This window comes from Pholcus phalangioides, unplaced genomic scaffold (genome assembly GCF_987345545.1).
Source record: "Pholcus phalangioides strain wild (caught in Gottingen) unplaced genomic scaffold, Ppha-v1.0 ptg000015l_1, whole genome shotgun sequence".
Taxonomy (NCBI): Eukaryota; Metazoa; Arthropoda; class Arachnida; order Araneae; family Pholcidae; genus Pholcus; species Pholcus phalangioides.
Window position 1 is genome coordinate 59,287,596 of NW_028301608.1, and position 17,844 is coordinate 59,305,439.

Genomic DNA, 17,844 nt, shown 5'->3' on the forward strand with positions numbered 1-17,844 from the left:
TTTGAATCTTTTTGAGATATTGATGCTGCTTTGGTAACATATCGTATAATAGCCCAATAACTTTCTTGCTGCTGTTGCTGCTTCTGCGAAGCAATAAACTCTTGTTTTCTTAATTTTGTTCTCCAGTTTTGATTTTTAGAATATTATGATTTAAACCAAGTGCTCAACCTTTAGGAGAGTGCGGGCCACTTCATTGGTTTGAGAACAGGTCACGGACCACTTGATTAATTGACCTAGGACAGTGCCGCAGGTCACTTAAGTGATCTGCAAATGTGTCGCGGGCCCCTTGAGTGATCTGGAAATGTGCCGCGAAACACTTGAATGCTCTGGAACCTGACCGCAGGTCACCCAAGGGATCGGCGAATGTTTCACTGGCCGCTTGAGTGATTTGGAACTTTACCGTGGGTCACTTAACCCTTTAAGCGGCTTATAAATTTTTCCCGATCCGCATTATAACTGCCACATTGAAAATAAAAGCGTGTTAAGAATCCGAGATATTTCGGGGTGACCGAAGTAAAGCAGATTAAGATTGACGAGATATCTTGGGATTGCCACTGTAACGGTTAAGTGAACCGAATATGTGATGCGGGCTACTTATGCGATGTGGACCTCCACCGCGGGTCACATTAATGATCTGTCAAGGGCCACCATACCGCAGGCCACTTGAGTGATCTGGAACTGTGCCGCGAGGCACATAAATGATCTGGAAATGTGTCGCTGGCCGTCCGAGGGATCTGGAACTGTTCCGCGGGTCACTTAAGTGATCCCTGAATTTGTAGCTTAAGTTCATTTTTACGAAATTACGTTTGAGGTTGGGGCCAACATCACATGACTACGAGGGCCACATTTGTCCCACGGTCATAGGTATGATTTAAACCAACTTATAACCAGGTGGTATCCGGTTTTGTCCCACACTGGCATTCATGAAACAAAATAGCACAATTTTGTTTAGTTATGCCTTCAATTTTCTACTCTGATGCTTTTAAATGTTACTTAAAAAATAACGAATGCACTGACGAACTTATGTATGATTATGATTCTTCAAACATTTAGCAGAGTACGGCAGATAATATAAAGCATAAAATCGAATTATTTCTACTTGAAAACTTTAATTTAAAAAAAAAAACCACACAGTAACCACCCACTCAACTAATCTTAATTCAAATTTATTTAAAAGCTGCAGAACAGTAATTTGCATACTTTCGGGTCAATTGCAGCACTACATTCGAAGATAATGTCCTACCCGGTTTTCCCCGTTCTCCCCTATTTGTGGTGTTTTTTCTGTATATTTATTTTATTTTCTATACACTCTTATGTTGTGTTTCAATGCATTGTATTGCGTTATCATATGTGCGTGATTCCAGTGAAAATCGTAGTTAATCCAGCTGTTTGATGTCAAATTTGTGTTTAGCACATGGAATTGCTTAAAAAAAAAAAAAAGACTACTTCTGTTTCAGAAACTTTGTCAAAATTTGTTGTCCAGTGCTATCAGGGAGGGATGGGTTCTCACACAAAGTTGTTTAGGGAAGGGTGGTTGAAGTACCCTGAGCCCGAGGTTCCGGCGCCTGTGATGGTTCATCGAATCATATTCTTCTGGGGAGTTTTGATTTTTCTTATGAAGACAAATAGATTAGGATGTCAATTAAAATCTTTGCATACCTATATTTAGGACTACTGGTGGGAAGGGGGGGGGGGTCCCACCCTTTTTACCTTTTAATCCTATGTTTTTCCCCCAAAATGATATTTATGCATGGGTGCAATTCGATTTTTATTTTGTTTTATTCTTTGTTTCAGATGACCTAATCAACAAGGAATAACAAAATGTCAGCATCCATTCTAAACATTGGAGTGACGTGGATTGACTATAACCCGTATGGATGTCTCTGCTAAAGGAGGGGGGTACTGGGATCTACCATTACCACAATTCTATGAGGAAATCCTGCAAAAGAGACTTATTCTTGAGAAGGGAAGAGCAAAAACAAAAGAAGACAAAATATCTGCCCATCCAAACGTGGATAGGGTTCCAGATTGCTCAAAGAGTGAAGCAGGACGAAAAATTAGATCATTTTCTACATCGGCTAGAGGAAATGGAAGGGCTGAGCCAGTTGCTTTCTCTGCACTTGCTGTTGGACACATCGAGTCAACAAAATTGAAGAAGCCTGTTCCAGATTTTGGTACATCAACAATAGATCCTAGAATAACAAAGAGACCAGCTCCACTTAGCTCACCTCTTGTGCCCAGTGGCACTCCAGAAAAACCACCAAACATCAGTCCTCAAAAAAGTACATATCAGGAAAATAGTTCAGAAAAAAGAAAGAATAATCTCAGGTTAATACAATGCCTGAAGGAACTCTTTTCTGGTCAGACAGCGGTACAAAGTGATCCGACTGTAAGTGAGATAAGGAAAATGAAAAATACCACCCCATCAGCAACGATGAACAGGCAAAGAGACAGTGGATCACGAATTTCAAACAAAACGGCATGCAATGATCACCAGCAGTCTCAACGCAAGCAACCATATGGATTAAGGAATCCATCAGTGGTTGTCGTTGATGTACAGAAAGACACCCCACAGAAAAAATTACTGTATCCTCCTTTGAAAAAATTTGTAGGTGACCAAATTAATGTCGGGAGTGCTAATAAACAGAGTCATGTTTCTAAAACTATGGACTCTAAACAAATGCCTGGTAAGAAGAAAATGGTTTCTACAGCAACAAGTAATCCAAAGACAATCCCTAACAGCAGAAGCAGTGCTAAAAAAACTAAGTGTGATTGCTCAAAATTATCACAGGGTTTGAACTCGAGTAAAGTCAATACCTCTCTTGTTGAAACTCACAGCGTTTCAAAGAATGTGCCAAAGCCACAGAGAGAGATAAAAAAGACAGTCAATAAACAGATTAATCCTATTCATCCAAACACCTCAAAGAATTGCCCTGCTATCGGGAAGCACATTGTCAATGAGAAGCTATCCAGTGAAAAGCTCAAAAATTCACCTTCAAACTCACCAAAAAATAAAATTAATGGTTCAGATAATGATGCACTAGCATGGTCCATCAACAAAACGGGACGTGGAAAGTTTTTATTTAAGAAACGTGATAGACTTGAGACAAAATTCAATGAAACGAGTGAGAATGATGATATCCATCATTTCAAAGATCATATTATTCAAGGTACTGCTGACATATCACAGAAGTTGAAATCATTGCAGGCACTCAAAAAACAGTCAAAACAGAAGAATAAAGCAAAATTTGATGAAACAAGTGAGAATGATGATGTTTATTGTTTCAAAGATGAAATTATTCAAGGTACCGTACCAGGGAAGCAATCAATGTCAAAACTTGAGAAACAGTTGCAAGAAAAGCATGTTGAAATGTCACAGTCAGCTGCAGGCAAGGAAAAAATATGCAGTGATCCTCTTGTGAAGGGCAAAAAAGATGTCGTGAAAGTCATGAGGCGTAAAACCACAGCTAAGAAAAGACAGAACCGTCCAAAGCATTCAAAGAAAATACTATCAAAATTAGTCCCAGAAGAAGAAGAAGGCATTGATCAGAAAGAGGAAACAAAACAAAAACAAACCAATCAAAATAAGGAAGTCACAAAAAAATCAGCTGCAAAAAATAACTTTACCAGTGAAAATCAGCCGTCCACTCGCAACATACCCTCTTGGTATTCAAACATGAAAGTAAGTGACAGCAAACATTTTAAGGAAGATCTAACAGCATACGTGAAACAAAATAGTGATAAAGAGTCAGACTTTGGTACAAATGTGATGGTGGAACAACCAGAAGGCACTTATACATTGCCCGTAAAGAACATGAATACAGAACAAAGCATTTGCAGGAATGATAAAGGAGCAATCCCTGAAGACCGCTTAATGACAGTCAAACAGACCATTGAAAATCTGAATGATAAGGTGTGTGAAAATCTACTGACACACAGTAAGAGACACCATTCAGACCATGAATCAAAGGTAGCACAGAAAAAGTTGAAATTAGATGAATCTGTGCGATGGCTGGATCAATTAATGCAGATCAGAGATGATCATATGACTGAGGAAAATCCTATCTGCATAGATTTAACTAATGATTTTGTCGACAATTGTGATGATAATTACGAGAAAATAATGAATGGAGAAATTTATTCAATCAAAGAGACAACAGTTCCTTCAGTTAAAGCACCAAACTTTGAGGAGAGCAACGGAATAAAGAGGGAGTTGTGCAACAAAAATGAAATGGTGCCCATAAATATTACCAACATTTCATCCAAGGAAACTTCATCCAATGCTGAGGCTATAGCAACAGAACATTCTATCAACTTTCCTCCATCAGATAATAAATTGAAAATTATGAACGTTAGAACTTATTCAGGAAGGAGAAAGACTTTTGCCAGAAGATATCCCAAAACCCGAAACACCTTCAAAAATTTGAGAAATTCGTTAAAAAAATACAAAGAATATCACAGACAGTATTTGATTTACAAGAGGAAGCGGTGGACTTATCCAAAGTTTTCAGCCAATAAAAGCTCTTACAAGAAATCTTTGGTTGAGCAAAAGAAAAATGATGTGTGCAGTAGCTTAACTGAAAGAAAGATTACGTCTTTTTCTTTGTTTAGTGAGAATGACAACCAAATCTATGATGTTGTTGAAGAAATCTCTGTGTACCATGGAGCAGAAGAAGTAAGAGGTTTTTCAAATTTAGAGCCTGGAAAACATTCTGAAGGGAATTCTGAAAATATCCACCCAGTTTTTGAAAATGATGAAATAAACTCATCTAATCATGGTGATTATGACTCTAGTTTGTCAAGGAATGATGAATTTGTAATGATTAAGTTTTTGTATTCAACTGATGCATCCTGTTCAGAGAATGTAATCATCAATCCCAAAGATGGAAATTTTGTGGAAGATTCTACTGATTCTTCAAGTTCAGAGAATGAAGTCATCCATCATGGAGAAGGACATTTGGTAGAAGACTTTACTGATGCATCCTGTTCAGAGAATGTGGTCACTGATCACAGAGATTGGAATTTAGTGGAAGAGTGTGCAAAGTCTTCAACTGATGCATCCTGTTCAGAGAATGTGGTCATTGGTCACGGAGATTGGAATTTAGTGGAAGACTGTGCAAAGTCTTCAACTGATGCATCCTGTTCAGAGAATGTGGTCATTGATCTCAGAGATTGGAATTTAGTGGAAGACTGTGCAAAGTCTTCAACTGATGCATCCTGTTCAGAGAATTCAGTCATCATTCACGAAAATGGAAATTTTGTGGGAGATTTCACAGACCCAAACATGTTTACTCAGACTTTGGATATCAGTGCATGCTCTTTAGGAATTCTAATTTCCAATGTTTCATCACTACAAGGGGGACCGGATGGTGTTGTGGATTCCAATGTCTTTTTGAAATTAGACAATGGAACAATTCTAAAAAGTGTTGAAGTTCAGACAGAAAAACAAAGTTGCAAGTCTGTGGAATCACAGATGATGACCATCATGTCAAACAGTATCGATGTCCAGACTGAAAAACAAAGCTGTAAGTCTGTAGAAACGCAAAGTGTGGATTTCATTTCACGAGCTGACAGATCTGTACAGACGTGTCACAATGAAACCATAAAAGAGCTCAAATCAGTTGAAAACCAGACAGATGAACTTGAAGTCTCCAGGAAAGACCAATCTCAACAAACAGATGTCTCTTCAATTATGGTGGGTTCCTCTGTAGGTGAAAATTCTGAAAAGGTATTAGATCTTGAATCCTCGTATTATCATCAGCTGGAAAAAAAAGGCTCTATAGTTATATGTGATTTGGAAGATCAAGTAGAGGACATGTTGGTTTTCCTGAGGATGCAATACAAAGACAGCGATTCTCTAAAAATGCATTTGATCCCCAAACTTCAGAATTTTCAAAATCGGTTAGGAAACTTTCAAAGTCTATTGGGTTCTCAACGTGTGAAAACTATAGAGGATAACAGTGTGAAAAGAGCAACATCTGATGGACATCATGATACAACCAATAAACTCATCCTTATACCCAAACCATTGAATGACAATGATATTGGAAAACAGAACAAAAGTATGGTATCACTAATGGGTGAAACGGTAGAGAGCAGGACTGAGTTGCATGAGCAGTTATCTGAAGATCAAACAAACATTCAAAATAAAATCTCCAACACAATTACCAATAAGGAGTTCTCATCTCTACCTGAAAGTGAAAGCACAGTTTCTGAGACTCCTTTCACACTTGAAAACGAGGGAAGATCTTGCAGAAAAAATTCTGATATGTCTTCTGAGACTGAAAACTGTAAAAAAATACAAAATATGAAAAAATGTGGATCAGCAGTTTACAATAACTCCCCAGATAATGAAGCTAACAATAAAATTCTGAAAGAAACTACAGTGTTGCATATTCATGCATTAAAAAACAATTTATGCCTCGCTAACTTGAATGGAAGCGACCACCATATATCAACAAGCATCGCAGAAACTGAAAAAGGCTTAGTCGAGCATGAACCAGAAAAAAGGGAAGAATTGAATACCAAATTTGTCAATAGTTCGATGGAGGTGGAAGACAAAATTCACAATAATTTGACAAATAAGACTAGTCCATGTTCCTATGGATTATTTACAAGTATTGTAGAGCCTTTGCCATTATCAAAAATTTGTGAACTTCCTACAGAGCATAGATCATTCGATTCTTTACTCCAAAATCCAAATTCATCTCCCACTGATGCTGATCTCCAAAGAATTAGCATGACTATGACAGCAATTAAGAAGGCCGAAAGGATTGAATCAGAAGCAACAAACCTAGTCAAATCAGTCAGTGAAAACTTTGAAGGTCAAAGTGCATTCCAGAATTCCACTGCTGCAGGAACTAACACCACTGATTCCATGCCTGTTGCTGAGAGATATGATGATTCTCTTTCATTACATCTAATGGACCAATTGATTGCAGAAAAATATGAACCTCATTCAACCGTGATCATTAAGACTGAAATGGGTATTGAGGATTCATATTACTGCCCCTCCGACAAACCAGATCCTGCAAATGCGCAGGGAAATGAGATCTCAAGATGTTTGCCTTTCCCAAATGCTGGTTGTTCTAGTACTGGATATGAAACACCTCCAGTGTCCCCGCAGAATGCTTCATTGCCGCCAAGGTCTACCGTAACAGAAAATTCTGTTTTACAACATGTTTCGCAAGCAATTACTCCAGAAGATGACAACCATGCAGAAATCGCTGCCAAAGTTAATCTCAGCTCCTCATACTACAGGAAGCAAAATGTGAATCGCTTGTATGATATGAGCCGCAATGCTAGTGAGTATGTTCTGACAGACTTGATGTCAGATATTTTCAATGAAGTTGCCAAGGACAAAAAAGTATTGCTTGACAGTGCAGGGAAGAAAAATGGAAATCCATTTCATTCTTCGGAAGATAGTATATCTTGTACTTCCTCATCGACTGTACCTCCTCTTGCTCTTCAGAAAACCAATGAAGTTGCTGTAAATAGTGTTTTTAATATAACAAATTTATTGATTGCTCCAGTTGTTCAAAACACTGCTGATATGCCAGTAACAAATATTTCTAATGCTTCTAAGTCACCATCAAGTGCACCAGCTCCCGAGAATATTGATAAAAACTCTGAAAATGAAACTTCATCCAGTGTACCAGTTGTTCAAAATGCTAATGATGCATCAATGATGGGCATTTCCAGTGCTTCTAAGTCACCATCAAGTCTCCCAAACAATAAAAAAGCAAAAAGAAAAACTAAACCAAAAACTGTGAAAACTAAAAGAAAGCCACTTAAACAAAAGGATACTGCTTCAGTGTCACCTCTAGATTTAACAAAAAATAATTTTTTACCTACATACAATGCTACGAATTCTGGTCATTCCTTCATGCAAGAACAAGCAAATGTTGCTCCCGGTGCGGGATCCCCTGCTCTTGCCATGCCATTTCAGCCAAGAAATATGATCGTGCCATATTCAGTCAATCCAAACCAGTTACTTTCTGCCCAAAATATTGCAGGTACACAATCTCCTTTGTTGCAGGAAACCCAGGTTGCAACCCAGACATCATTGCGACAAGTTGATGAGCAACATACCCAAGCTCATTTCAGTCAGTCTGCTCAAGCTTATGCAGATTACCTGAGGAGAAGCGCTCAATATTCTCCCAATACTGCAAATGAGACAGAAAGGCTGCGACTCATGATTCAGAACGCGAGAAGGACACTGAGTCTTTCCCCCTCGAATCCGATTCAACAGATGTATAATATGATGATGACCAAAGGGTTAAATAATCAATCTTATCCACAGTTTCATTCTCCATATTCTCATATCCCCTCAACATTGTATCCAGTTCCATATGAAATGCCACCATTATCATCATCACCGATAGAACCAAGAATCGGTCAGAAATCGGTACGTGATTTAATATATTAATGTATTTTACTGCTCAAAAACTTGGTGGAGTGGGTTAACACTTCTCCATCAATCCAAAATCCTACATATATATATATATATATACACACATATATATAAAGCCCTTTTTTTAATCTTCAGTTGAGGCCTAATTTTTACTTTCCTTACAAACCTATCCTAGATTTGGCCCAAGTGGTGTGGCGGCAAGATGCTCCTCTACTTTCATGAAGGTCGCTATCTGGTCATCGGTTCAAACTGGGGGAAGAATATAGATAAGAAATTTTCCCTAATGAGCTTGTGGCGACTACCAATAGATGGCCCCTTCATTTCCAACACAGCTCGTTAATGGCTGTAAATTGCAGTATAGCAATATGACCGGAGTTGGTGTGTGGTGAAATAATCCTAGTTTTGAAACAATCTGGACAAGCGATGACAAGACAGATGTTATTGATGTGTTATTCAAAATATATCAAAAATTTAATATTTACCAAACTTTGGGACAATGATTGAATACTATATGAATGCTCTGTTTTCTTCTGTTATCTCATTAAATTAGAGGTTCATAAGCTTTTGTGTTTCACAGAAGAAACCTTCACACCAATAAAATAAAGGCTACAGACAGAAAGTCCTTACGAATAAGATGAAGGCTGCCCTTAACCGACACAGGAACAGAAATCGTTTGAGAACTGATGAAAGTTCAGAATTAATGAATCACAAAACAAAAAAAAAATTATAATTGGCAGATAATTCCAGTGCCCGTGAAAATTCAGAGTAAATGAAATAATGATAATAATTCCAGAATTGATGAAAATTCAGAATTCATGAAAGAATTCTAGAATTATTTTTTTCTAGTTGAAAATGCAGAATTACAGAATTTTTCTTTTTTGATGAGAATGCAGATTTCCAGAATTGAGATGAAAATTCAGAATTTATGAAACAAACAAATCCAGAATAGATAAAATTCAGAATTTATGAGTGAAATTATTATTACTATGACCTTAAGAGCAGGGACAGGTACGACTAGATCCGTCACACACCTCTAAGGGTGGATCAGCTTTACAGCAGTAGTTCTCACTTTTTCATCCTCCTCTCCCCTACCCAACTCATGGTTCATCTGCATCTTTCCAGAATAGTTTGGTAGATATTTTCCTTATGTAAAAGAACAACTTTAAAGCATAAATTGGTACACAAATCAATATCTTAGGCTTGCAGCAATGCCCCTGACAAAAAAGTTGGCATTGGCCCTAGGAGCCATGATGCACTCTGAGAAACACTGCTTTACAGAATAATATTCAGCACATAATGTAAAACAAAAGTAAAAACTCCAAGCTCACAGACACCCCTCCCCTCGAAATCTCTCTTAAGGACATCCCCTTAGTTAAGAACCACCACCTTAGATTTGTCTTAGTGTGATATGGGTTTTCATTCAATGAACAATTACACAAATTTTAATTTGATAAATATGTCGATCAAGCTTGTTTTCTTTGGCATACAACAAAAGATGCATGCACCAAAATTGTTGAGAAACGATCTCATCTGATTCTCATACTATTTCTCTCTCAGGTGCAGGAAACAAGTAATGTTCCATCTGTTGTGTGCCAGATATGCGGAATGCCAGCCGTGACATCATGCCCAAGATGCCATAAAGTATCTTACTGCTCTGAAAGTTGCACTGTAAGTAAAAAGACAAAAACAAAGAAGTTTGATTTTTTTTGAAATTTCAAATACATACACACGCAATCAGATAAAAATACAAAACAATATAATGTAGGCAAAAAAAAAGAAAGAAAGAAACACACACACACAATAAAAGAAAAAAATACTACATACTTTGTGACCTGTGAGGCTTTTGCAATCCTTCCATCAGGTCCAAATGAGGTATGTAATATACATGTTTAGTATTTTCATGTTTCCCTTTTTCGTGATTTATTCTTAATGAGCCCAATTTCTTATCTCACAGATAATATCATGGCGGCAAGGTCATTGGCAAGAATGTGAGGCTAATAAACCAAACCCCACTGAATGAGAAAACTTGCTGAACCCTCAGTTTTAAAGATCTTTTGCAAAAGGCTTCAAAGTTGCGTAGATTTCATCATCATTATCAGCAAAAAATTAGGTATTTTGTTGACTGCAAGTTACTTGTGAATAAGAAAATTAGTGTGAATCATAGAATATTCCCGTTTTTCTGTATGTGTTATATGTAAATGTATATAGCTGTAAATATGATAACATTCTGTGTATTTCATGTAAAAAATGTATGTGGTCATTTGATGTCGATGATTGCAAACATAATTTGATATAGTGGAGTCTGGAAAATCTGAGGTGCTAAATTTTTTCGAAATTCCTTCTCAAAATCTCTTTTTTGCCAAGATTGAGTTTGTTTCATTTCATTCTTCCTACGAATGAGAGAAATTTCAGTTTTAAGGGATCTTGATCTCTACCCCAGTGTCTTTGGTAGACCTCTCCCCCCCCCCCCCCCACCAGAATTTTTCATGGGGCCCTTCTGTAGTAAATTTATAGTGTGAAAAAATAAAAAACATATATGTGTATAAGTAGTTAAATTAAGCACAAAAAACAGGAAGGTGACCCTGACTTCTAAAGGGCTCGAAAAACCAAAACTTCACACTTTGTTTCTAATATGTGAGGGGCCCAATATTTTCTTTTGCACACTGGGTTCCTTCACTTCAATCTGCCATTGAAAATAGGTAAGGGTAGGGTAACTTCCCCTTCCCCCCACCTATAATGTTTTCTATTACTTTTCAGATAATTTTAATTTTCAGTAATTTGAGGTCATTTTTGTCCCATTCATCTCAGATTATTGAGACTCTACTGGACTCAATATTGAATTTATGAGCTTATTTCATGCATATATATATATACCCATTCTACTTAAAAAAAAAAGAAAAAACAACACACTCACACACATAGATGGAGAATGAAAATATGTTCTTCCCATGAAAACATCAAATATATAGGATTATACAATACTTGCCCATTATTCTTCAAGTCAGAAACACCTACCTGATATCGCTTTTGGAGATTCCATCTCGCTGCATGATGAAGTGTACACCAATAAATGCAGTGGTTCTCAAACTTTTGTTTCACCCACAGTTCCCTCGCCAAAATTCATGATTCATTTGCAGCTCCCCAAAATAGCGTTTAGTAAATATTTCTATTAATAAAAGACCACTTCAAAGAATAAATAGGCACACAAACCACTATCTCCAGCTGCTGAGACACTCCTGACAAAGGTTGGTGCATTAATTAATTAATGTATTAATAAACCTTTCAGAGAGAGCGAGAGAAACTGAAAATATCAGTAAATAACATTAAAATAATTTTCAAACTTTACTCGATTTCAAAGTGTGTGTGAATCAGTGACGTCTTTAACTGTTGTATGTGTATAGTGTTCATAACCAGCAATTATCTTTGAGTGTTTGTTTCAATGGTTTTTTCAGCTTAGTGTTAAATGTTTATTAGTAGCCTAGTATCGTTTGAATCATATGAGAAAGGCAGGTGATGCATAAAATATGCATTTACAAGCTGAACTTATACTTCATATTAACATTCAACATATACATATCTGTGGGAGTTGAATATAGTAATCCTTTTTCCTATTCATTGTTATTCTGGTGAAACATTTTTTCCCCTTTATATTAATGTGATGTCTGTACAACAGGAGAATAAATTCACCATTCCAAGTTTTCCCCCCCTTGTTGCTATATTCTTTGCTCTGTAAAAATTTGTTTCATTAGATTCAGAAAAAGAATCTACTTGAATTCCAATGTTCAATTTTTATGAATCAGAGGAATATGAATTGCTTATTATATATATATAAAAAAATTTTTTTGAAGAGATATATATATACAAGAAATTAATGTGTGAAGTTATGAAACATGTTTTAAATTTTATGTTATTGAAAATTTTTTTATCAGAAAACTTCTAGATGTATTAAAAATGTTTTGTTACCTATATATTACATACATATATAGGGTGTCCTGTAAGTCCTAATTCAGCCTTTATCTCATTAACTGTTCGTCATGTAGAGGTATGTTTCTAATTTAAAAAATGCACAAAATGTGTTCAGGAATCACACTGTATTAGTGTTTACAGTATAAATACAGTGTGTCAAAAGGTAAAAAATCTAATTTTTTGAATGAACACCCTGTCCTCTAACTTCTAATTAGAAAGTTGCCGCCTCGTCTCTCCCAAGACTATTACTATTTCACCAAAGACCAACTCTGGTCATATAGCTATATTGTAATTTACTGCCATTAATGCGACGGGTTGGAAATGAAGGCGCTGTTTATCGGTGGCCGCCTCAAGCTCAGTAGGGAATATATCTTATCTATATCCTCCCTCAAGTTTGAACCTGAGACCGTGACAGCAACCTTGACTGTGGTAGACAAGCATCTTACCTCTAACCACTCAGGTGCTTCCCCGTCTCTCCCGAGGCCAACAGAAAAGAAATCCATGTTTATAAGTGCAATAATTGCTGAGATATTTGAATTCAAAAACTAGAGAAAAGTTGGGGGAGATCAGCAATAATAAAAGAAAGGAGCATTGTCCGTTGGTTTATGCTGTTCTTTTCTTACCTTTTCTCTGATTTTTGAATTCTAATACCTCTGTATATATTGCTCTTAGAAAGGCGAAACTTTTTGTTGGTCTCAAGAGACAGGTCAGCAACCTTCTGTGTTTTTGAAAACGAGGTGTCCATATAAAAATGTAAGTTTTTTATTTTGTGAGATATTGTATTTTCTATCTCAACTGATACAGAGTGATTCCTGAACACATTTTGAGCATTTTTTGAATTAGAAACATACCTCTATGGCATAGTTTCCTTTTTTTTGTGCCGTCCCCTTTTCAGAAATTTTTTTCTCATCACCCCCCTCCCCCAACTCAAACGTACCTGTACTATCCTATGTTATATTCGTTGCTTCTATCACCCCCTTGAACCATTCCATCGCCCACTGGGTGCGGGGGGGGGGGGGCGATATTGCCCATTTTGGGAAACACTGCTCTATGGTGAATGGTTGATGAGATAAAGGCCGAATTAAGACTTACAGGGCACCCTGTATACATATTCAATGATGAGTATGAGTGGTATTGTTGGTTGTTTTGTTGTTATTACTTGGATGTTTGTATTTTCTTTGAGTAAATTACCTTATTTTTGATGCATTGCTATGATTCTGATGAAACTGCATCAATATTTTGCATAATAGTGCTGCATATTTATGTGTATAAAAAGAAATTTAACTTTTACATGTACACAAACATAGTCAAATAATCTTAGGAAAAACTAGTTAAAGATTCAAATTTTATTTGAATAACATGAGATTTGATTAGCGAAAAGTAAATGCCTTTTGTGTCTCTTTGGTTTCTTCTCAATAAGGTTATACTGCAAAATGTTTTAAAATTTTTCATGCATAATTTATATCACCGCCTTCAAATATGGAATTGTTTGAACAGAGCTATATACAATATAATCCTTTTTTTGGTGAACTTATACTACACATTAATGATAAAGGATGAGATATCTTGGCCTAATGGAAATGAAAGAAATTCATTCCAGCGCTCTCTGGTTTTTTTTAAACCTCTTTTCTCATCATCGCGCAAAGCTTTATTGTAATTTTAAAATGTTCCCTCCATTCTTTCTATACTCCTGTTTAATGGATTCCCCTCCACCCACATGTAATGCACCTTTCTGCTATACTTATAAAAAAAAGAGGGAGAAAGAAAACACATGGGGGAGGATGAAGGATGTGGTTGATCACGAAGGATGAAATCTACTGAACTCTTCCCGTCCCCTTTTTCTATTTTTAACATGCAGCAAGTTTTTTTAGATTTACTGCTGATACTTCAAATAAAGATCATCCAAATTTAATGCTAAAAGCCTATATGTGAAGGGGGTTAATAATCTCTTTTGGTGACTTTTCTTCAGACTAAAATTTTTTGTCATGATTGATGTAATAAGTTTCCAAAACCTTCAGTTAGCAGGGAAAAAACACACACATTTGGAGTAAAAAAGGTGTTTGCAACGCCTCTTTTCACTTCAAAATATGCATGACAGATGGCGGCACCAGTATACCAGTAAACAAACATAACTCTGACAACACAAAAATAGGTTAGGGCCACACACCTGTTCCTGCATATTACCAATTTGTTGGTAATTCCTCAGAGGAATGCTTACGAGGCACACCACACGTAGGGTCAAGTGGTAGCAACAGACAAAAAACAAATAAAATAAAAAAGATGCTATGTTAAAAGTTAAAAAGACAATGTGCTAGAATAAACGTAAAGTATCTAGTGAAACAAAAAAGGCTTTCGTGATTGATAATACTTAATGAATGAAATTGAATTCATCCATCATTTTGTTGAAAAACTCATTCAATATAGATAGCTTTTGTGACTTCATCCATATAATGCTATCTATTAGTTGGCAAATTCTTTTATTTCCTAACATTGGCTATTTAGATTGATATAGATATAATAGATAAGAAAAATAAATTTTTTACACATATTTTGAAATTACATGTACCTCAAAATATAATAACCACCTTATAATCACGGTGATTACAATCCAATGATCTGGAACCAGCAACTGCAACAGATACACTATTCATATCTGTAAATATTTTTAAAAATCATTCATCTGTATATGCATCACCAAGTATTTTACACAAAGCCACACTAAGTGCTCTTGTATTTTGAAAAAGGGTAATTTGTTGAGCGATGATTAATAAGTCAGGAAAAAAATAATTGTTTCAAATATTATAGTATTTTTCTTTCAGAAAAAAAAGATTTGTTATATATTAATGTGGCTGTCCTGTTGTTTACAAACGTATGAAAACAATGTAGAGATAGTAATGGTTCTTTGTCGTTTATCAGAATGTTTGTAAGGAAAGATGTTTTTTGTGTAAGTGGTTGCCCAATATTGTAACCTTTGCATAAATGTTTTTGTCTATATGTAACTATCTTTATTTCCAGAGGCATTGATTTGCAATTCATAATTTTTTCTGATTTGTAACAGAATGCTGAAATTGTACATAAGGTTAGTTCCATTTGTTTAAGACCCATGAGGATCCATTGCAAGGCTCTCACTACCGAGACTGAGATGATTTTTATTGAGTCACTTTTATTTTTCTCAACCCAATGTATGAAGGAAAGACTTTTCTCGGGATATTATGTCGAGGTGAACTTGGAAAGAAAAGTCTACTGGTCTCTGCTAGCAATCAAACCCAGCCCTCTTGCAATCTGGGCAAGCGTGCTATCCATATATACCACAGGAGACATGACCATTCCTTCCTTATTTACGCTCTGTAGCATGATGTGCTGAAGCAAAGCCATAGTAGCCCCCTTAACTTCAACAAATGACCCCCAGGTGGCAGCAGTAGCGAGATTGAGATGATTTTTGGTTGAGGGGAAAAAAAATCAAAAATAATCTCAATCTCGCTACTGCAGCCACCTGGGGGTCATTTGTTGAAGTTAAGGGGGCTACTATGGCTTTACTTCAGCACATCATGCTACAGAGCGTAAATAAGGAAGGAATGGTCATGTCTCCTGTGGTATATATGGATAGCAACGCTTGCTCAGATTGCAAGAGGACTGGGTTTGATTCCTGGCAGACACTAGCAGACTTTTTTCCGAGATCATACCTCGACATGTATAACATCCATTAAGGAAAAAGTTTTTCCTTACTCTTACCACCGTTAGCTATCATATCTGCCAGCATAAAAGGTGCAAATGCAACAACTTTTTATTGTACAAATTTTATATGCTCAAAAAAAAAAACATGTAGTTACATTCTGTGTACATGGCACAACCTTATTTCGTAAAACAATTTTCAAAGGCAAAGAAATATACTGTATTCCCACATTAGCCGGCATGCCGTAAAAATTGAGGGGGACACACACACCAGCTTTTTGAATGTGCGAGTCTGGTCGATTCCCATTATACTGGGGGAAAGCTAGGTTCAATAATGACCACATGATGCATTCAGATGGCCGATATCAATCTACATCGAATACTGGAAAAAATACACAAATTATAATAATGAATATAATGAATTATAATAATCCCTTTAGAGAATGTGTTTTGTCTAGGAACTTGATAACAATAATGAAAATTTAACATTTATTTATCACGCTAATCTAATTATCATCTGCCTAATACAAATACAGTACTGTATTTTGCACTTTTTTTTCACATGTTCAGGGAGATTGGAGAAATATGCCACCACTTTTATATTAGAAGACACACATAATGTTTTTTAGTGTAATTCTTAAATTTTTTTGCTCGGCTTATGCAAATCTTAAAGACAAATTCTCAGATTCTAAGGCATAACATTTGATCAAATAAATCCATTTAGCTCATCTAATCTATGATAACAAATATACTTAGCAACCAACATTTGCAATACATGAAGATTAACGGTAACTAAAGTAAATAAGAAATTCAAGCTATCTCCAATGCAGTTCATAAAACAGAGGGTTCTGAAATGCAGAGAACAGACAAACTTAAAATCAGGCAATTAAACAGATTCTCAAAATCCAGAAATTTGAGAATTTTCCATAATGTGTGATTAGAATTCGCTGGTTAATGTGGGGGAACATGGTTCACAAAAGTATGGAAACTTTCTGATGAAAAAAAAAATTTACTAATTACAACCACACACACATCACATGCATACTTACATAACACAAAAATTTAGTCACTTGCATTTTCACTTCAAAATATGGAAGGCAGATGACAGCACCAGTAGAACACTACACACACATAACTCTGACAACACAAATACATCAAGGCCTCATATATTCAGAACACATGTTCTAGTACGTACTGATCCGTCAGAAACTCTACAGAGAAATTTTTACAATGTGCATGTAGCAGTAGTATGTACAACCGATGCTCATTATAATGACCATTCCATTACAACGACTAGTAGGACAACTCCCAAATGTTTTCATGTAATGACTGTCCCATATGCTTTCCTTTTGATGTAACGACCTCCGAATATAACATCAGTTTTGTATGGAATGATGGGAGTCGTTAAAACGAGCATCGACCGTATAACAGTACATTTTTATAAAAGATTTTAGTTCTTGATAGTAACTTACTCATGCACAATTATGCTCTTATAAAGCATAAGGTGCCAAACTTTTATTATAAAAAAACCACATGGATTTGTTATTTGTGATGCTTTTTTCGAATAACTACTATACATGGCGTCTGATTGATAGTTTCTGTTACTCCTCAGTTTTGCACTCAACTAAAGCACAATTCTGAAATTATCAAATTACAATTCACATACAAGGTTAACATCAAGAGCAATTTTAACCTTTCTTTTGGAATGTTTACTGGTTAGTAAGTACACTAAGCTTCCATCAAATATTACGTATTAAGTACTTCCATTAAGTATTAACCATTTGATGTATTGG

The 17,844-nt window shown here is 36.0% G+C and overlaps 1 protein-coding gene across 2 annotated transcripts; it reads left to right on the forward strand.

Moving 5' to 3' along the window:
- Positions 1 to 1,800: 1,800 nt before the first annotated feature.
- LOC149076320 (uncharacterized) lies at positions 1,801 to 10,880 on the forward strand. 2 transcript variants are annotated; one of them, XM_089243881.1, is made up of 3 exons: positions 1,801 to 8,407; positions 9,971 to 10,081; positions 10,368 to 10,880. In XM_089243881.1, the coding sequence occupies exons 1-3, from the start codon at positions 1,874 to 1,876 to the stop codon at positions 10,431 to 10,433; spliced, it is 6,711 nt and encodes a 2,236-aa protein (XP_089100007.1). In that variant the 5' UTR covers positions 1,801 to 1,873; the 3' UTR covers positions 10,434 to 10,880. The 2 variants fall into 2 exon arrangements, with proteins under 2 accessions (XP_089100007.1, XP_089100009.1); XM_089243883.1 differs by having other exon boundaries at positions 9,977 to 10,081.
- The last annotated feature ends 6,964 nt before the right edge of the window (positions 10,881 to 17,844 follow it).

Coding starts and splice junctions, on each gene's coding strand:
- LOC149076320 (XM_089243881.1), top strand. CDS start 1,874: ATGGATGTCTCTGCTAAAGGAGGGGGGTACTGGGATCTACCATTACCA. Junction 8,408..9,970: donor CAAGAATCGGTCAGAAATCG/GTACGTGATTTA, acceptor TTTCTCTCTCAG/GTGCAGGAAACAAGTAATGT. Junction 10,082..10,367: donor ACTGCTCTGAAAGTTGCACT/GTAAGTAAAAAG, acceptor CTTATCTCACAG/ATAATATCATGGCGGCAAGG.